At 42.6% G+C, this 18883-nt stretch overlaps 1 protein-coding gene across 1 annotated transcript; it reads left to right on the top strand.

Moving 5' to 3' along the window:
• The first annotated feature begins 12305 nt into the window (after positions 1 to 12305).
• On the top strand, positions 12306 to 12962 carry LOC148586801 (uncharacterized). The gene has a single exon (XM_088514342.1). It carries the CDS (start codon positions 12306 to 12308, stop codon positions 12960 to 12962), a length of 657 nt encoding a protein of 218 aa, XP_088370468.1.
• The last annotated feature ends 5921 nt before the right edge of the window (positions 12963 to 18883 follow it).

Genomic DNA, 18883 nt, shown 5'->3' with positions numbered 1-18883 from the left:
TCTAATTACCACTCTCTGTAACACCATAAATTTCCTAAGAATTAAAATCATTGGCTAAAATGAATATTAAAATAGCATCATCATCAAAATAATCTATTTAAATAACTTTGAAAATTCTGGGATGCTTTCTTCGTTCCCAGAGCACTTTTGTCATTCTTAAGGTAACCCCTTACCATTTTATGCTTTCATTACTATTTTATTGCTACGAGTTTTCAAATGAATATCATGTTAGGTTTTTACTCCTTTGTTTACAAACCAATAAACGTTTATAAAAAGAATTTCGAAAACTCCTTTAATTTCATGTATTTTTTCATGTCAAATTTTCTTACGTTGCGTGTGTCTATTTATTAGGCTAGGAGGAGATGGAGAAGCCTATAGATTTTATAGAAACACAGTTTGAAGCTTTTTGCTGGATTTCCTAACTCATTGCCCAGACGCAGGCTCTCGAGCCCGGACGTACGGTCAGGAAACCGGGTATCCACCTTTAAGCCTCACTCTCGTGTATTTTTTAGTCTAGCGATCCTTTTAATGGATAGAGCTTAGTATCTTACTCGTAAGGGTCCTCTAGAATTGTACATGACGACATGTCGTATTTCGTTATAGCAAGATTTAGCTATGTTAAAGGATTGAATCGAGCGCACAAGGTAGGTATACACTTACGAGCTCTCTCCTTAAAAATGGTGGGATATGTCAGTTGACTGACCACGAATGTGATATGAGCATGCCTACTTTTATAATCACTTGGTAACTGTCTTATAAACTGATTGTTAAGATGCATTGCATGACATGGTACACCAATACGTGCGGTATAACGGCCATGGACTTACCATATAGACTTGATAATATGGTCAAATATGTGTGTGTTATATGGGCCTTGGATCCAATGGTTGTTATATCACCGGCGCATCCTTAACATGCGGTCATTACAGGACATACATCATTTGCGGTGTGGGCCATTCGAGGTCGGACTTGGTTGTGCCGCTAGTGTTATGTACGGTAGCATACAATGGCTTAGGCACCAGCATTGTATTACAGGTCCCTCGGGACAGCGCCAACCCTACTGGGAAGGGGTAATATCTCGAGTAGACTATATATGATAGTTATGACCTATAAAGCATTATTCTTTTTGCATTAAAATACTTAGGTTATTGTCGCCGGTAGTACACCACACTCTCCTGTAAACAAAACCCTACTTTATGGTGTAATAATGGAGGCAACACCAATCCTTGATTTCTTACTCAAACTGCACATTTATTTCTACTTAAACGAATCCATATCATGCTAAAATTGTGAGGTTTACTTACTAAGTCGTTAGACTTACGCTGTTATTACCCTTTGAGGAAGCTTGTCCCTAGAACCCAAGAGTGGTATGGCTACCACTGCAGGCACCGCTTAAGGATTTGTATAATGTTATGAGGTTTGCCATTTTTCTATTGATTAGTTGCTCCATGTATTTAATTTGAGGATTTTACTTGTACCATGACAATGTAAATAGTTTATCTCAGATTGTATTTCACCTTCCTATGCATTACTCTGAAATGCTTAGAGGGGCGATTCCTCATTTAGCCATAAGTTGGTTTAACTGAGGCAATTGCTAATAACCCTGCCAGCCTGCTAGGTTAGCCAAGACTAATTTTGGGGGCGTTACAGTATGGTATCAGAGCATACAATCTTGCCGACCGTAGCAAACAATCTGAGAATAAGATGTATTACCCCAGGTGTAAATCTTAAATAGTGGAGCATAGGATAGACCCAGGTTCTCCGATTGTTGTTTGATTGAGGTGCGGGCTATAGTAATTGCCTTCTTGATTGTTTAGTTTTAGAGTTGAGTGGGATCGCCTTTTCCGCATTACAGGCACTTGATCCTGCTTCACACTCAGATGCGTGATGGGTGTTGACGCTGGGCAACTGTTTGGGAATGGCCAACTGAGTCCGGGCCTTATGTGCTTGGGTACAAGCCTTGCCTTGGTAACGCATTGTTTCAACCCGGCCCTCTTAGAAAGTGAAATCCCCGTTATATCTACCGCCTCATGGTCAGCCAGATTTACCTGGTAGTGACCTCACATCCATCACCATTAAGCTAGCTCTTTGCCTTTACTCCCTCTTGACTGAGACCCCCATCGACTCGGGTTCCTAAGTCACCACGATAATGATTGGAGTACGACTAGCAGACCAGATCACTGCCCTGCCTTATAGAGCCTTGATCACCCGTATTGCCGAGCATACTGGAGTGTCCACTTAAGGACTGAAGGAGATACCGCCACCTAAGGGAATCATAACTTCGCGATTCCTCAATGTGAGCGATGCTCACCTTGTCGAGCAAGAGCAGAGGCCACCGCAGCCACCGAGAGCGCCTAGAGCAGCCAGAGCTGAGGCAGCTTCTTCATCCGTAGGCCAGGGCGAGCGTATAAGTCGTATGGAGGAGATGCTTAGAGAGATGCATCGAACTCTCTAGAAGCTACGTACAGATTAGGTAGAAGATCATGCCTTACTCGTTCAGCTACAAGATCATTGGATGGGATCCCTCGACATTAGAGATTACGGCCTGCACAGCCCGAGCGTCAACAGGGGCAGAGGGAGCCCGAGTGCAAGGGGCACACCTGGTCGAGGATATGCAGAGCCTATCTCGAGGAGAGGATTTTGCTCTTAGATGAGCTTTGTTGTTTTTGTAAGTCCACCACGGTGGTGGCAATTTTGTATGTCTTGGTTATACTATAAGTCCACCTTGGTGGTGGCAATTTTGTTGTGATATATGACTTACCTTTCTGTGATGATTATATGCGGATGTTTCATCTTTCTCTTTGATTTGATTATGCATGCCGATCTTTCCAAAAACCATGTGTTTTGTTTTAAAACTTTTAGTTGTTGTTTTTAAAAACCCTCTCTACCAGAAGGATCTTGTTTATAACTAAAACCAAATTTCGAGGGCCAAATTCCTATAAGGAGGGGAGAGTGTAATACCCCGATAAAAACAATAGTTTTTCTACAAGGAATGGTTAAGGGATTTATAAAGGACCCGATTTTTTATGACAAGAACCCACGCCCAAATTTGCAACCTAAAAATCCTTAGACATTTGAAGCATAAACCCGAGCTTAACCCTTTTATGACCGAAAGTGCGCCAGGGTTACCAGACGTACGCTACTGTTTTTAGTAGAGGACGTAAACAGGGGGTCCACCTGGACGTACGCTACTATTTTTAGTAAAGGACGTACACAGGTGGACCAATGTTGGAAAATATTTTCGTCCTAAGAAATCATTTTCCAGTATTTGGCTTGTACCAAAAATTAGGAGGGTGTAAGTTTTCGTGGAAATCAATTAACTGGTAATTGACTCCATGGTTCGTCGCACATCGTACATCTCTTATGGGACAAAACTAAGGGATCATTATCTCTCTTAAACGAGAGAATACAGCAGAAGACTTTAGACTACAAGAATAGAAAGCAATAACTAAACATCACAAGCACAATCACTAGAGTAAAGATAAAACATCATATCATAAATAAGTCATCAAATGTATGGTGAAAGACCGATCTTCAAAATATTGAAACCCCAAATCACTGTTTTAAAGTATGATAACAAGATTAACGCCTAATCTTAAGTAGTGCAAGCATGATCACCATCTCTTTCATTTCTCCCCAGATAGTCCCTCCATCGTCCCACGTGGACTTCAGCTAAACAGGGTCCATATCCTAAAAAATGACCCGAATCAGGTCCTGCGCAATCACCATAATCCGGTCCTAAGGCATCTCCCTCTACACTAGCTAAAACGCACAATTATACATAATGAGAGGAAAAATAAAAAATGGTAAGTCAAAGGACTTAGTGAGAGATAATGCACACAATACCCATGCCATTTTAGTGATGAACTCCGTTTGGTAAAAAATGCAACATTTTTGGTATGACAATTATCCATGAATGCGATATAGATATAGTACATGCTTATAATCATGATAATTAGTGATAGTTCAACAATATAGTCTACCCGAGATATTACCCCTTCTCAACAGGGTTGGCACTGTCTTGAGAGACCTATAATACAATGCCGATGCCCCAACCATTGTACGTGTCCATAACACTAGCAGCCCGACCGAGTCCAACCAAGGGTGGCACAAGTTACTAATGATGTACGTCTTGTAGTGACCACCTTGTTAAGGCTGCTCTAGTCACAAAACAACCATTAGATCCAAGGCCCATATAGAAACATACGTATCTGATCATAAAGTTAACATGTATAGTCAGCCCATAGTCGTTATCCCGTACGTACCGGTATAACATGTCATATGATGCAATTAATCTTGTCCGTATTTTATATGCATACTTTTACAAATCTCAATGTCATTATATTGTTAAGTAACACATTTTCACAAATGATAGAGTTCATGGTGTAACAAAGTGTATGTCGTGAGAGTTGTAAATATGCATGTTTGGTACACAGAATAGTCGTGCAATGCGGGGAAATAAATGACGAGGATTATGTGAGTTAAAACTCACTTGGGTCAAACAAGTACTCCAAGTATTTTTTTTCAAACGATCTGGGTTCTCCAAATCTGTGGAAAAACTCCCATTAGTCTTAAGTCCAACTAAAACAAACCTAAGATTTAGAAATAACGGTCGTAGGGTGTTCGGGCAAAGAGGCGTTCCTTTGAACTTCTCTAGTCGAGCGCTCATCAATAGGGGCGAGCGTTCGGTCAGTGAGGTTCAGGTAGAACCTCATTTGGTTCAAATGCTACCCAAACCTTTCTCGGCTATCCCTAAGGCCATAAAAAGGGTTTTTTAACACCTTTCAACCAAAACAACGTCTCCAAATAACAAGATTAACCCTAAACGGAAATGAAAACTTAACACGAAGATAAAGCTTAAAACTCATAGATACTAACAACTAAGCTACCATAAATCAAGAAGCTAACATATCTAACCTAACAAAACACTAAGAGAGAGAGTAGTAATTACCTCAACACACAAATCCTCCAAAGCACCTCCTTCTTCTTCAAAAACAAACACCACCACACACACACTCAAGAATCAAAGCAACAAAGTTTCTCAACGGTTTTAGAAGCTAAAATGAGGGTTTAAAGGTGTAGAGGTTGGGTTTAAATAGGGAAAAAAGCTGAGGGCGTTGCAGAAATCACTGAAAATGTGTGAGCTCTCGTGTACTACAGTGTCGAGCGCACGTGTACTGTTCATCTAGGGATTTTTGAGTTGCACATGGCACGCGTGGGCAAAAACCAGCGGTCAACAAAAAGTCAACAAGTGTTAGGCTTGGTCCCCATACGATCGCTCGTGTACTGTAGTTAAGCGAACGTTGGTGTGGTCCCCCATACGAGCGTTCGCCTATTGTAGCTCCGAAACTCAAAAAGTCCAAAAATGTCGGATGCCCCTCCAAGTGTCCCTGGTGACCCAAAGTCCAATTAACCCCTTAATTAAGCTGTCTTAAGCCTAATTAATTGTGTGGGTCACAACAAAGGGTCCCCCAACGTCGAAAAACATTTTTAGCAAAAAACATTTTCAAGAGAAAACATTTTTGGGTATTAGGTGTGTACGCAAAATCATATTAAACACTAAATTACGAAAATGTCCCTGTTGGGTCTTGGGCGGGTCCTACCATGGTCCCGAGCTGATCCCCACGGGGTCCGGGTGGCTCCGGGGTGAGTCGTAGTGGGGTCCTTAGGGACTTGGTTAGGACACCTCTAAGACTTGGTTGGGACATTTTCGTAATTTAGAGTTTAATACGATTTAATGAAAAAATATATTTAAAAATAATAATTTGTGATTTTTTGTACACTATAAAACATTTTACGGTAAAATATTTTCTGACAGAAAGCATTTTACGTCGAAACAAACGGAGCATAAGTGTCAATGAGTACCCATCGAATAGCCCCTGAAGAGGACTGTTAGTCAGTAGCCCCACGCGATTATCAATATCACACCTTTGGCTGATGGACTCATATATGGCGAGTTGGCCGCAATAGGCAAGTCATTGACTACTTCACCCAATATGGACGCCCTACTGGATGTAAGGAAAGGATCCATCAAGAAATACTAGAATTGGACCCCTAGGAATCAAATACTTCAACAACTTTCACCATGAGAGGTTCCTGCTCCCTCCACTCTCTTTGTGGGGCACATTTGTCATTCTCCTCTATTTAGCAAGTAGGCAGCCCGACTTCATGGGCAATAGCCATACTATATTAATAGGTTGGTGTCATTTATGGAAACATATAAATTTTTGCAATATCCCAGACCCATGCTTCATGCTCTATTCTAGAGCACTATCATGCGGAATGGGAGAAGTGCTCCCGACTAGCCTAGTATACATAACCAGAAGGCTGCAGTGCTAGAGGCTCAAATGCAAATCCTCTCGTAGAACATGGACCGAGTCCTCCGACAAAATGCTTAACTCCAATGATGGCTCAAGATCCGCAATAACTTGATGCACAGTCATTGTCTCGAGGAGGAAGTGGAGGGAGAAGATCGGCAGAGATGCAAACCCTCTCGCAGAACATGGATCGAGTCCTCCGACAAAATGCTCGACTCCATTGACGGCTCTAGATCCACAATGAGTTGATGTACATTCATTGTCGCATGGAGGAAGTGGAGAGAGAAGATCGGCAAAGCAGTATAAAGTCGATATGGTATCCCTTTGCCGAATGCCCCTAGATGCCATAGGTATCCCATTTACCCAATTAGTCCACAAACACTCCATCAACCTCCTCTTGCATTTCTACAAGCCTCCCACTTCATCCCTCATGCTGCTGACTTTATTCATAGAACGCCTCTAATTTGCACATGCATGAAAAATCTGTGTTTTTATTCCCATTTTTAAGCCAATCAATTTTCGCCCATTGTTTCAATCGTAAATCGTCTTTCTCTAATAGCCCGTGAATGTCTTCTTGGAGCTAGGCAACTGAAACCATATTCGGGTTCTCATCCTCCCCGTGCATCTCGGTGAGTAACTTTAATTTTTCCTCCAAGACCCGCTTCAAATGTCCCACCACATCTCTTTGCCCCCTTTATAAACCATTTTTGCACCTGACAATCAGTCTAGTAAGATTCTGCCACGGGTCTCTTTGTACACCTCCTAGGCTTGCATTATAATTTCATTACATTTCGTTTCTGTTTCCTAGTGAGCTTCATACCTTAAACGTGTTGAGCGCTGCTTCCCGTAATCGTCTCCCCTGCAGGTTTATGACTACAGGTGAATGATCCAAACTAAGCACAGCCATAATACCTACAACCACCTTCCGAAATAAATCACACCACCTCGACCGACGTGGGTGTGATCTCCGGTAACCGACATATTTTTTTTGGTGGAAAAGAGCTATAGCACTTTACCTGTCTTTCCCACAGATGACGCCAAACTGTTAGCACAGCTTTCGGTCACCCTGGAGAACCTGGACTGTTTTTAAGGTGATGGCGAACACCGGGGTCCTATTTGCAATTGGAGAAATATCTTTTAAGGTAGAATGGTATAAGAAATGAGGAAGATGATCAGAACCAGAGCTCAAATTTTAAAAGAATCCCCCTCTTTTAATTAGGATGCACATTTTACATATATACGTGCATATATCTGACCACCGCACGTTTTACATACATGTACACAGTATAGTATCATACAAGGGATGGTTAAAATCTTTTGTTTGGTGGTGTAGGGACGTACGCCTGTCAAGTCTAACATCCTCCTCGTATGAACGTCCTTGTACTGGAGTAGGGATGGTCTGCCCAATATCATCTTCTTCACCCTACCACTTGTGCGACTTCCTACCTTTCTATTTCAACAGAGATCTGTACCTAGTCGCTATTGTCTCCAAAGTTCCAGATTACCATCTGTCCCTCGGTTCTTCCAACCCTTTGTCCCCCCTCTTAGACTTACTTCTTCCTTTTCTCCAACCAGCAGTCCCTCGCTTGCGTCTGAGTGTCCCCCACTGTTTGATTCAATATGGCATTACTTGCCTTCCCACACAGCTAGCGCCAGAAGTCTCCTTTCTCATGGGTAAGAGGAAATCAGAGTTGCCCGAGATTTTGGGCAAAGACAAGGGGAAGAACGTTGCGGTCGAGGAAATTTTTTGATGCATACCTTGAATGTCGATCCACGCTCACCGCCAAGGACGTGTGGCATTTGCGAGATACGTACGCCATCCCTGATGATGTGGTCATCCGGATTCCCGGTAGCAACGAGGGGGCAACCCCTTCTTCATATAACTGGGAAGTCGCAGTTGATGAGGCGATGTTCAGAGCGAGGTTGGTCCTCCCGCTTCCACCAATGATCCGTGAGCTTCTCGCGGAGCTAAATCTAGCCCCAAGCTAGATCAAGCCCAACGGCTGGGTGCTGCTGGTGGCCTTCAATATACTGTGGCCTATGATTTTTGGGCATAGTCAGCAACCGTCTTCGAGAGAGTTCCTGAGCTTTTATAAACCGTCAAGATTTGGACACGATTGGGGCTTCCAGGGGCGCCCTTCGAAGCTTATCATTTTATACGATAAGTGGCATCCCGGTGACCACTTCGAGTGGGGTTTCTTTTCAATCTCGAGTACTCAGTAGGAGTTGTCTGCAAATGAGAGGTACTGCAACACTCCACCCTCTGTCCTTGTTAGGTGGGGAGTCCCTCTCTCTAGTCATCTTAATGCTCCCAAGACTCTTAATGCCACAGAGAAGGCTAATATAGAGAAGGTCCGCAACTGGGCGGTGGCCCATCCAGATGAGGTTCACGCGGAGAAACTTATCACCAAGGAGAACTTTGAGCTTTACTTGGGTTATCCCCAGGGCAAATGGACCTTCAACCTCCGCGGGCCTCTCGCGACTGGAGTTGCCGAGGGAAGGAGTTCCCCTGAGAGGCCGATTCCCTTAATAAAAAGGAGAGGGGCAGAGCCTACGAAGGACGGAGCTCTGACAGCCAAGAAGAGGGGATCAGAAACATCTAAGGGTGGAGCCCCAATGGCTGTGAAGAGAGGGGCGAAGGCCCCCGAGGGCGAGACCTCGCCGACGAGATCTAGCTATAAGTCCAACATCCGCATGTTCAGCGAGATGCTGGCCCAAGGAGAGGGATTGGATCCAAACATTCCCCGCCCTCACGCCCAGCCAAAGGTTACCCCTCAAGGCGACACCGCTCTACCGAAAGCCAACCTTACTGTGGTGGTCGAAAGGGTTCAAGCAGATCTCAGACCCCCTCTCGCCGAGGGATGAAGCATTGATCAAGGCCATTCCTTTATCAGTGACATCTCCTACAAGTGTCTTGCTGGCTCTGGCACATGGAGAGGGAGTGCCTTGGATAGTTGAAGAGGTTGTCTCCCCAGCTGCAAGGGCCAAGAGCGCAGCGGGCGTCCCCCATGCCCGCTTAAGGATGATTACAAGGCGGCAATGGATTTGCTATCTCCCCTGGTGGAGGAGATTGCATTTGGTGTGAACCTCCCTCGGGGGAACATGCATGATCGGCCGTCACCTCGCAGGGTGAGCACAGAGGATGCACACATTTCTCCTCCTGAAGAGGAGGGGGTCACAACAGATCGAGTAGGGCAATTGAGCTGGTGGGTCTCCAAGGGTTTGCTGGTAGATCCCTATGTTGTTTTAGCGGCACCACTTCCTCTCGAGGTTGCCCCTGTCGTGAGTGAGGGCACGGATCTCTTGGAAGAGTGGCGACATCAGTTCTTTTTGGTAAGTATTTTACTGCTTCTTCTCTTTTTCTTGTTTTTGCTTCTCCACCTCAACTAATGAGTTTCTATTGTAGCAATTGGCGGAGCTGGCCTGCCTTTTCTCAATTCACATTTATAGCCTCACTACTGCCACTCTTGAGATCGACTGGTTGAAGGCCGAGTTGGTCGAATCCAGGGCCACCGTTACTGACTTGCAAGGTGAACTCCAGAGTTGTGGGGAGCGCATTTCCAAGGTCGATTGGGAGCGAGCGGACTCCAAGAAGAACATGGATAGGCTCCAATAGGAAGTGAAGGAGGACAATGCATCAGAGGCGTGCATGGCCATAGAGGATGCGAGGTTGACCAGCAGGACAAATGGAGCCATTATGGCTTTGGTTGACGCTAAGGGCAAGCTGAACAAGGCGCTCAGTCAGCCATTCTTCTCTTTTTCTTGTTTTCGCTTCTCCACCAAGGTCAACTAATGAGTTTCTATTGTAGCAATTGGCGGAGCTGGCCTGCATTTCTCAATTCACAGTAATAGCCTCGCTTCTGCCGCTCTTGAGATCGACAAGTTGAAGGCCGAGTTGGTTTAATCCTGGGCCATCGTTACTAAGTTGTAGGGAGAGCTCCAGAGTTGCGAGGAGCGCATTTCCAAGATTGATTGGGAGTGAGCGGACTCCAAGAAGAAGATGGATAGGCTCCAGAAGGAAGTGAAGGAGGACAATGCATAAGAGGCGTGCATGGCCATAAAGGATGCGAGGTTGACCAGCAGGACAAATGGAGCCATTCTGGCTGTGGTTGACGCTCAGGGCAACCTGAACATGGTTCTCGGCTCTCTAGCTTCAATAGAGGGCCGACTTGGGAAGCTCGATCTCTCTTGGCGGAGGCAGAGGAAGCTCGGAGGGTCGCTGTTACTAAAGTGGTAGAGAAGATTGATGCACTGGCAAGCCTCCAGCTGCTATACAACGCTGAAGTCGCACGGGGAGAGGAGAAGGATAAGGAGCTTGTCGGGCTTAGATCGCACTCCGATGTAGAGGCTGCTTGCAACGTACAACGCAAGAAGGAGCTAACTAGCCTCAAAACCCTCTTGGACTCTGAAAGGGCTAGTTGGGCAGAGCGAGAGTGGGAGCTTGCAATGCCTCAATCGTTTCTTGATGCGGAGGTAGCCCGGGGTGCAGAGCGAGAGAAGGAGTTTACCCTGACTGTATCTCGCCACATCGTCAAATTACTTAGAGGGACCAGACATTGGCCCAAATGGAGGCTTCTTATGCTGCGGAGGTGGCCAAGGTTGCCAAGAAAGAGGAGGCTTTGTCACAGGCAAAAGCTTCCCGAGTTGCGATGGTTGCCGAGGTCGCCGATAAGGGAGAAGCTATGGCCAAGGCTAAGGCTTCCCATGCCGCGATGATCGTCAACATCGCCAAGAAGAACAAATCCCTGATAAACCTGCAATCAACTTTGGCAAGGTCTGAAGCTTCTTGGAGAAGGGCTTCTTCCGGGGTGGAGACCATCATTGTGGCTCAAAGCTTGCGAGGTCCTGATGTGGCTTACAAAGCTGAGATAAAGGAACGGGACGACCTCATCCGGGTGCTTCGAATGAAGCTGCGGGAGCAATCGACGATGTTGAGGAGGTATCGCTCCCAAATTTGGAAGGTAGCAGTGGTGCTTAACTGCGGCTGGTATCGTGGATATGTCTGGGGCTTCGAAACTTTTCGAGCCCACATGCGAGTGGATACCGATCGGGTGAACTTTGAGAACCTAAAGATGAGCAACTTCCTTGTCGATCCTGCCACATTGAGGAGCTCGTAAGGATTGGGAAACAAGAGCTCCCGGACGCTCCCAACCTAAATTGCGGAAAGCTTGTCCTGAGGTCTCCATCGCCTAAGCCAGAAGCCAGCGAGGATGAACTCTATGAGCTTCTTCTTAATATGCCTATATTTTTCCCTGTATATAGACGTTGCAAACGCACGCATTTTGTTAGGAAGAGCATTTATAGAAATGGAATGTTATACCTGGATTTTGTTTGGCAATCTTTATGAGTGTTGTTTTTGCGTACGTCTGTGTTCTCTTCTTGTTTTTCTTTTGTGACCTCTCTGTGCTTCGCTCCTGTGTACGAGTTTACCCTGCACAATTAGAAACTGGTCTTCTATGTTAAGCTAGAGCTGATCTTCTGGCCATGACAAGGGTATGCTTTTGCAGCAATCTTATGTCAAGGCAAGATTGGATCTGGCCTAGGGCTGAGGGGAGTCTCCTCGCCATGGCAAGGGTATGCCATTGTAGTAGTCTTATCCCGTGGCGAGATAGGACTTGGCCTTAGGCTTAGAGGGGCCTCTCCAACATGGCAAGGGTATGCCCTTGTGGCATTCTTGTGCCATGGCGAGATAGGACTTGGCTTTAAGCTTGGCTCCTTCCTTCTGGCTAGATTGCCTCCGCGTTCTCCTCTAACGAGGCAGCTCTTGCTTTGTTCGTATACCTGCATTTTGTCAGTGAGAACAAAGAACATAAATATCTATATTCACATTCGTGGATAGCTATAATAGTGTGCATTTAGCATATGGTTCAAAGTGCAAATTAATCCGGGATCCCGCAAGTTGGAGCTCGCAGATGTTTCTACTTGGCAATTTCACCATCCGTGGTCAGTTTCGCCTCGGTTAGAGAGGAAGCAGGGGTGCAGCGACCCATGTACTATTCTAACGGAGCCCTCCATGGAGCAGAAACCAGGTACTCACAGCCAAAACAGCTAAGATTCGCACTAGTGGTGGCCGCCAGGAGGCTACGACCTTACTTCCAAGCCCACACTATTCGGGTTTTAACGGACTGCCCACTCAAGCAAATCTTGTGCAAGCCAGACACTTCAGGTCGCCTAGTCAAATGGGTGATAGAATTGGGCGAGTTCGACTTGGAGTATCTCCCAAGACCTGCATTGAAAGGACTAGCGCTAGCAGATTTTGTAACAGAGTTCACAGGAATCCCAGAAGAGGAAAAGAGTTGTCCAGCAGAACCGTGGATTGTTTATGTGGATGGCTCAGCAAATAAGCAGAACAGCGGAGCAAGTGTTGTCATCAAGCCCCCAGGAGGATCAGAGTTCAGATACGCTGTCAGAATGGGCTTTGAGACCACCAACAACAAAGCAGAGTATGAGGCTGTACTGGCCGGACTAGCCATAGCGATAGAGCTAGGAGCGCGAAGTGTAGAGGTGAGAAGTGATTCTAGTGTGATAATAGGACATGTTCAGGGCAAGTATGAAGCCAAAGAAGAAAGAATGCAAAAATACCTCGCAAAGGTTAGAGAACTTGTCGCGAAGTTTGAACAGTTCCCAATCAAGAAAGTGCCCTGAGCCCAGAACGAATCTGCAAACCAGTTAGCCCACTTAGCCTCATCATCAGAAATGGAGTTGGACTCCTTGCGCGAGCAAGTTCGTTTGATCCCAGAGTCATCAATTGCTCCCACGAGAGAAGTTGCACAGGTAGAAACGAGCCCGAATTGGGCGGAAGATATTGTCTGTTTTGTTCTCAATGACTAAACGCAGGAATGCGAACAAAGAACATAGATATCTAGATTCACATCAGTGAATCTTTGGATTCGTACTCGCCCTAAACATGTCCTACTATCACACTGGAATCACTTCTCACCTCTACACTTCGTGCTCCTAGCTCTATCGCTATAGCCAGTTCGGCCAGTACAGCCTCATACTATGCTTCATTGTTGGTGGTCTTGAAGCCCATTCTGACAGCGTATCTGAACTCTGATCCTCCTGGGGGCTTGATGACAGCACTTGCTCCGCTGTTCCGCTTATTTGCTGAGCCATCCACATAAACAATCCACGATTCTGCTGGACAACTATTTTCCTCTTCTGGGATTCCTGTGTACTCTGCTATAAAATCTGCTAGTGCTTGTCCTTTCAATGCCGGTCTTAGGAGATACTCTAGGTCGAACTCCCCCAATTCTATCACCTATTTGACTAGGTGACCTGAAGTGTCTGGCTTGCACAAGATTTGCTTGAGTGGGTAGTCCGTTAAAACCCGAATAGTGTGGGCTTGAAAGTAAGGTCGCAGCCTCCTAGCGGCCTCCACTAGTGCAGATGTTAACCGTTATGGCCGCGAGTACCTAGTTTCTGCTAGGCCTGTAAATGAGCCGACACACTCGACAGATCGCTCGATACCCGCTCGACGCGAGTTCAAGCTCGACACTGTACTAGCTCGCTCGTTACTGCTGAAACTCGCTCGATTAGCTAGTGACACATGCCCGACTCGCTCGAGTAAGCTCGACGGGGTCTCGTGAGTTCGACTCGTTTAAGTCGAGACCGGCAGGCTCGCCCGTGCTCGTTAAGGGATCGTGAGCTTGAATCGTTTAACTTGATAATCGACCGGCTAGCCCGAACTCGTTAAGGGATTGTGAGCTTGACTCGTGTAGCTCGAAAATTACCCGGCTTGCCCGACTTGTTTAGGGCTAGTGAGCTCAACCCGTTTTGTCATCCGACCCGACCCAACCCACACGACAATGTAACTAAAAAAATAATTAAACATGTTATTAATCAATAATAACCATAGCTTCAATGTGTATACAATTATCTAATTAAGATGTAAGGCTATAGTGTAACTAATATTATATGGACTATGTTATTATTTATAGGTTTAATGTCCATTGTCCAATTCCAAAATAATAATAATAATAATAATCATAGGTTCAATGTGTGTACAATTAACTAATTAAGATATAAGGCTATAGTATAAGTGTATAACTAACATTGTATATAGTATAGACTATGTTATTATTTATAGGTTTAATGTCCAATGTCCAATTCATAAGTTAATAATAATAATAATAATAATCATATTCATTGGTTCAATTAATTTGTGTACAATTAATTAATTAAAATCAAGGGTATGGTATAATAATGTAACTGACATTGTATAGAGTATAAACTATGTTATTAGTTATAGGTTTAATGTCCAATGTCCAATTAATTAGTCAATAATAAAAATAATGATAATAATAATCATCATCATATTCATAGGTTCAATTAATATGTGTACAATTAATTGATTAAGATCTAAGGGTACAATATAAGTATATAACTAACATTGTATATAGTATAGACTATGTTATTATTTATAGGTTATTTATAGGTTTAATGTCCAATGTCCAATTAATTAGTTAAAAATAATAATAATAATTATCATCATATTCATAGGTTCAATTAATGTGTGTACAATTAATTGAATAAAATCAAGGGTATAGTATAAGTAAATAATAATAATAATCATCATCATAATCATAGGTTCAATTAATGTGTGTACAATTAATTGATTAAAATTAAGGGTATAGTATAAGTATATAACTAAGTTAGTGTAGAGTATAGACTATATTATTATTATAGGTTTAATGTCCAATGTCCAATTAATTAGTTAAAAATAATAATAATAATAATCATCATATTCATAGGTTCAATTAATGTGTGTACAATTAATTGATTAAGATCAAGTATAAGTATATAACTAAGTTAGTGTAGAGTATAGACTATATTATTATTTATAGGTTTAATGTCCAATGTCTAATTCATAAGTTAATAATAATAATAGTAATCATATTAATGTGTGTACATAGGTTCAATTAAGATCAAGGGTATAGTATAATAATAATAATCATATTCATAATAATCAATTAATCATATTAATAAAATTAATAATAATAATAATAATAATCTCAAGATTCTCAACTGTTTAGTATTAATAATAATAATTAGTATTAATAATAATAATAATCTCAACTCTCAAGATTCTCAACCGTTTAGTATTAATAATAATAATTAGTATTAATAATAATAATAATCTCAACTCTCAAGAATCTCAACCGTTTAGTAAATTAGTATTAATGATAATAATAACTATGTAGTACTACACTACTATGCACACACGGTTTCTTTAGCACTTTAGTTAATTAAACGGTTAAGATTTAATTGATATAAATTTGTATTTAATTTTAACGGTTTAGATGATTTATTGGATAACTAAAGAGACGAGCTCACTTGAAATTACCCACACTAGATTTTTCTGATTATTTGAATTTTTGAAATTTTAGACATTTAATCATAGTCGTCCGATTCAATTTGATTTAATCCGAGCCGTTGGATTTAGTTAATGGAATACAGCTGTAATCCATTACGAAGGTGAGAGTTATATGGTGTTGCACATGACACTATGAGCCCATTAATCTAACGCCTTTGATTGAATGATAAAATAAAGATTAAAATAAATGGTCAAGATTATTTATTGGATAACGTATCAAACCGGTTCACCAACACACACACACGGACGATACACTCAGTCTCGGAAATCTCCCCCGCGCATGCACGGTCTACAGGTCTGACAACATTTATGAGACTCTTGGTTTGCATGCAATGGACGACAGCCGTCCAATTTTTTTTTATTTAATTTTAGACGTTGGATGCATGTAATGGATGCCAGCTGTTGGCCATTTTCTCGAGTGGGATTTATTTGGTGCATCCAAATTTTCATAAGCTTCCCCTGGTTGAGATGATCGAACGACTTAAAACCCCCCATCGCACTCAAGGAATTCATCAACGGCTGTAAGCTCGCACGCACGCATGGTCATTGAGACTAACAGTGTACCAGTCGTCTCGGTATGACCACAAGCCATCTCAGCCCTCCAAAATTTTTGATGAAATATTGGCCGTTGGATGGGTTTAATGGAAGCCAGCTGTAATCAAGTAAATCGCGTGGGAGTTATATGGTGTATCGCAAGCTCCGTAAGCATGCCATGAGTGCTTTGATCTAACGAGTGAAATTAAATCTTGATGATTTTTATAGAATCGACGGACTGTACTAAATAAGCACACCAGATTCAAATACAAACGGCCGCATGTGAATAATGTTTTGGTAAACTAAAGGTTTCAACACGTGGCACGCCCAAATCGATTTAACTAATTCTCTCTCCAAATCCAGCCGTTCATTTATTAAAATTTTTGATATTTTCGCAAATCTAACGGCTGGGATGCTGGGATTGAAACCAAGCGTTTGTAAATTCTAAACCAAACCAGAAACCACTAACCATTAAATAGTCAAACTTCAAACCATCACCCTCGACCCTCGTCACTCTCATCTCTCACTGACTCACCCTCGTCGCTCTCTATCTCTCTCTTCATTCCAGTCTTTCCAGACTTCCAGTTACCACTACGGCAACACCAGAGAGTTGTTTGACGGACTGGTTTTAGGGCTAGATTACTGGGGTGATGGCGAGAGAGAGATGATCCATTGAATGCAGCCTACTGTGAGCATTCAATGCATCTCCCATCATCGTTGGGGAGTTGGATGCACGCATTCAATCCTTCTCAACCCCGTCCCAACAACCCGTACCTTTCAGATTCTCAATCGAGCCGTTGATGGATCATCTGATATTGATCTAATGGCGTTCTAAGCAGTCGTACTAGTTTTGTGAGAGAAACTCTCTTCAGATATCGCTTGACTCAAACCAGAAGAGGATACTAATTTTTCTCCTATACCGTCTAATCTCGTAGCCGAATCCCCCTTTTTTTTGTGTTCTTTCAAATTTTTATTTCTGTAAGTCTGTTCATTCAACTGTTTGGTGACATTTTCAATTTTTCAGGTTATCTTCTCCAAGCCCTAGCTCATACCGACGGCAGAGACAAACATGATGGCTCTTGATCTGACTGTGACAGAAATGGCAATTGAGTATTGGGCTTTCTGTCATCATAGGTTTATTTTTTTATTCATTCCCAAGTCCCAACCCCCCCCCCCCCCCATCACCCTTTTATACTCCGATATGAACCTATGATGCATGCAAGTCACTCTGGTTGTTCAGTTGAATAAGTTTGAACTTGTTTGCTCTGGCTTCTTGCTAAGTGCTAACAAGAGAAAAAGTTCTGACTTCTGAGAATCTGAAGAGCCTCTCTTAGTCTCTTCAGACTTCTGCATTTAAGTTATGTTTTTCTCCTGAACCCTAGTTCCTAACTATTTCAATTTTGGCAAGTCTTTTTTATTTATTCCATTTATTACGTTTTGGCTGTTTCAAAATTTGGTATTTGGTAAACTAATGTTTCTAATATCTTAATTTCAAGGAGGAATGTCTATCGAATTTGCAAGCTACAATCCCAATTGGCTTTTGGAAATTGCTTGAGCCTTGAGGTTTTTAAAAAAAACTTGTTATGTTAAATTTTTATGTTTTCTGTTTAGGGTTTGAACAACTATGAATACAAATTTTTCTGTTATCTGTTTAGGGTTTGAACAACTATGAATACAAATTTTTCTGTTTTCTGTTTAGGGTTTGAACAACTATGAATACAAATTTTTCTGTTTTCTGTTTAGGGTTAGAACAACTATGAATTATTTTTGTGTAAAAATTTGCCATGTTTGAAATTGGAACATAGAAAGATAGAAGTTGCTCATCAATTAAATTTTTTAATTAACAGTTATGGAGATTACGAGTCAGTCTATGGAATTGGAAGGTATTGAAGTTGATGTACTTGATGATACATGTACTGTGATCCCTACACCTGTATCTGTTGAGTCTGGTAGCACTGAAAATAACCCAAGCCAACCTGTTAACACTGTTTGTCCTGCTGTTGGTGGGGATGGGGCTGGTGATGGGGCTGCGGCTGAGGCTATGGGGCTGGGGATGGGGTTGAGGATGGAAGTGGCCATGGGGATGGGGATGGAAGTGGCCTGAGTGAGAATGGACAATATCAAAAGAGGGAAAGGCAAAAGACTTCCAAAGTCTGGAATGACTTTGTTTCAGTTACAATAGGGGGGGTTAAAAAATCACAATGCAATTGGTGTAAGAGACTGTTTGCTGTTGGAAAATCTAGTACTACCTCAACCCTAAATAGGCATTTGACTTCATGTGTTAGATATGTTGAGTTTAGTAGTGCTAAAAAGCAAAGTACTTTGTCATTTGAGCCTAGCAGTGACAATGATGGTGTGGGAAGTTTGACAAGTTTTAGTTACAAAAAGAGTAGGGTTAGGGAACTTGCTTCCCATATGGTGCTACTTCACGAGTACCCTTTTATATGATGGAGCATGAACTTTTTAATAAGTTTATGAGGGCCTGCACATCTCACTGGAAAAAAAAAAAAAAAAAAAAAAAAGCCGTGCAACCGTTAGGAATGACTGCATTACCACTTACCAAAATGAAAAAAGGAAGCTGAGAACACTTTTGAAATTGGTTGACAAAGTGAACATCACCACCGATATGTGGACCTCTTGTCAAAGAGTGTCATAT

Source organism: Corylus avellana, chromosome 3, assembly GCF_965113065.1.
Source record: "Corylus avellana chromosome 3, dhCorAvel1.hap1.2, whole genome shotgun sequence".
Taxonomy (NCBI): domain Eukaryota; kingdom Viridiplantae; phylum Streptophyta; class Magnoliopsida; order Fagales; family Betulaceae; genus Corylus; species Corylus avellana.
This window is presented reverse-complemented; position numbering and strand designations above follow the sequence as displayed.

Bases quoted from the DNA above. Each gene is read 5' to 3' on its own strand.
- LOC148586801 (XM_088514342.1), top strand. From the start codon at position 12,306: ATGTACTATTCTAACGGAGCCCTCCATGGAGCAGAAACCAGGTACTCA.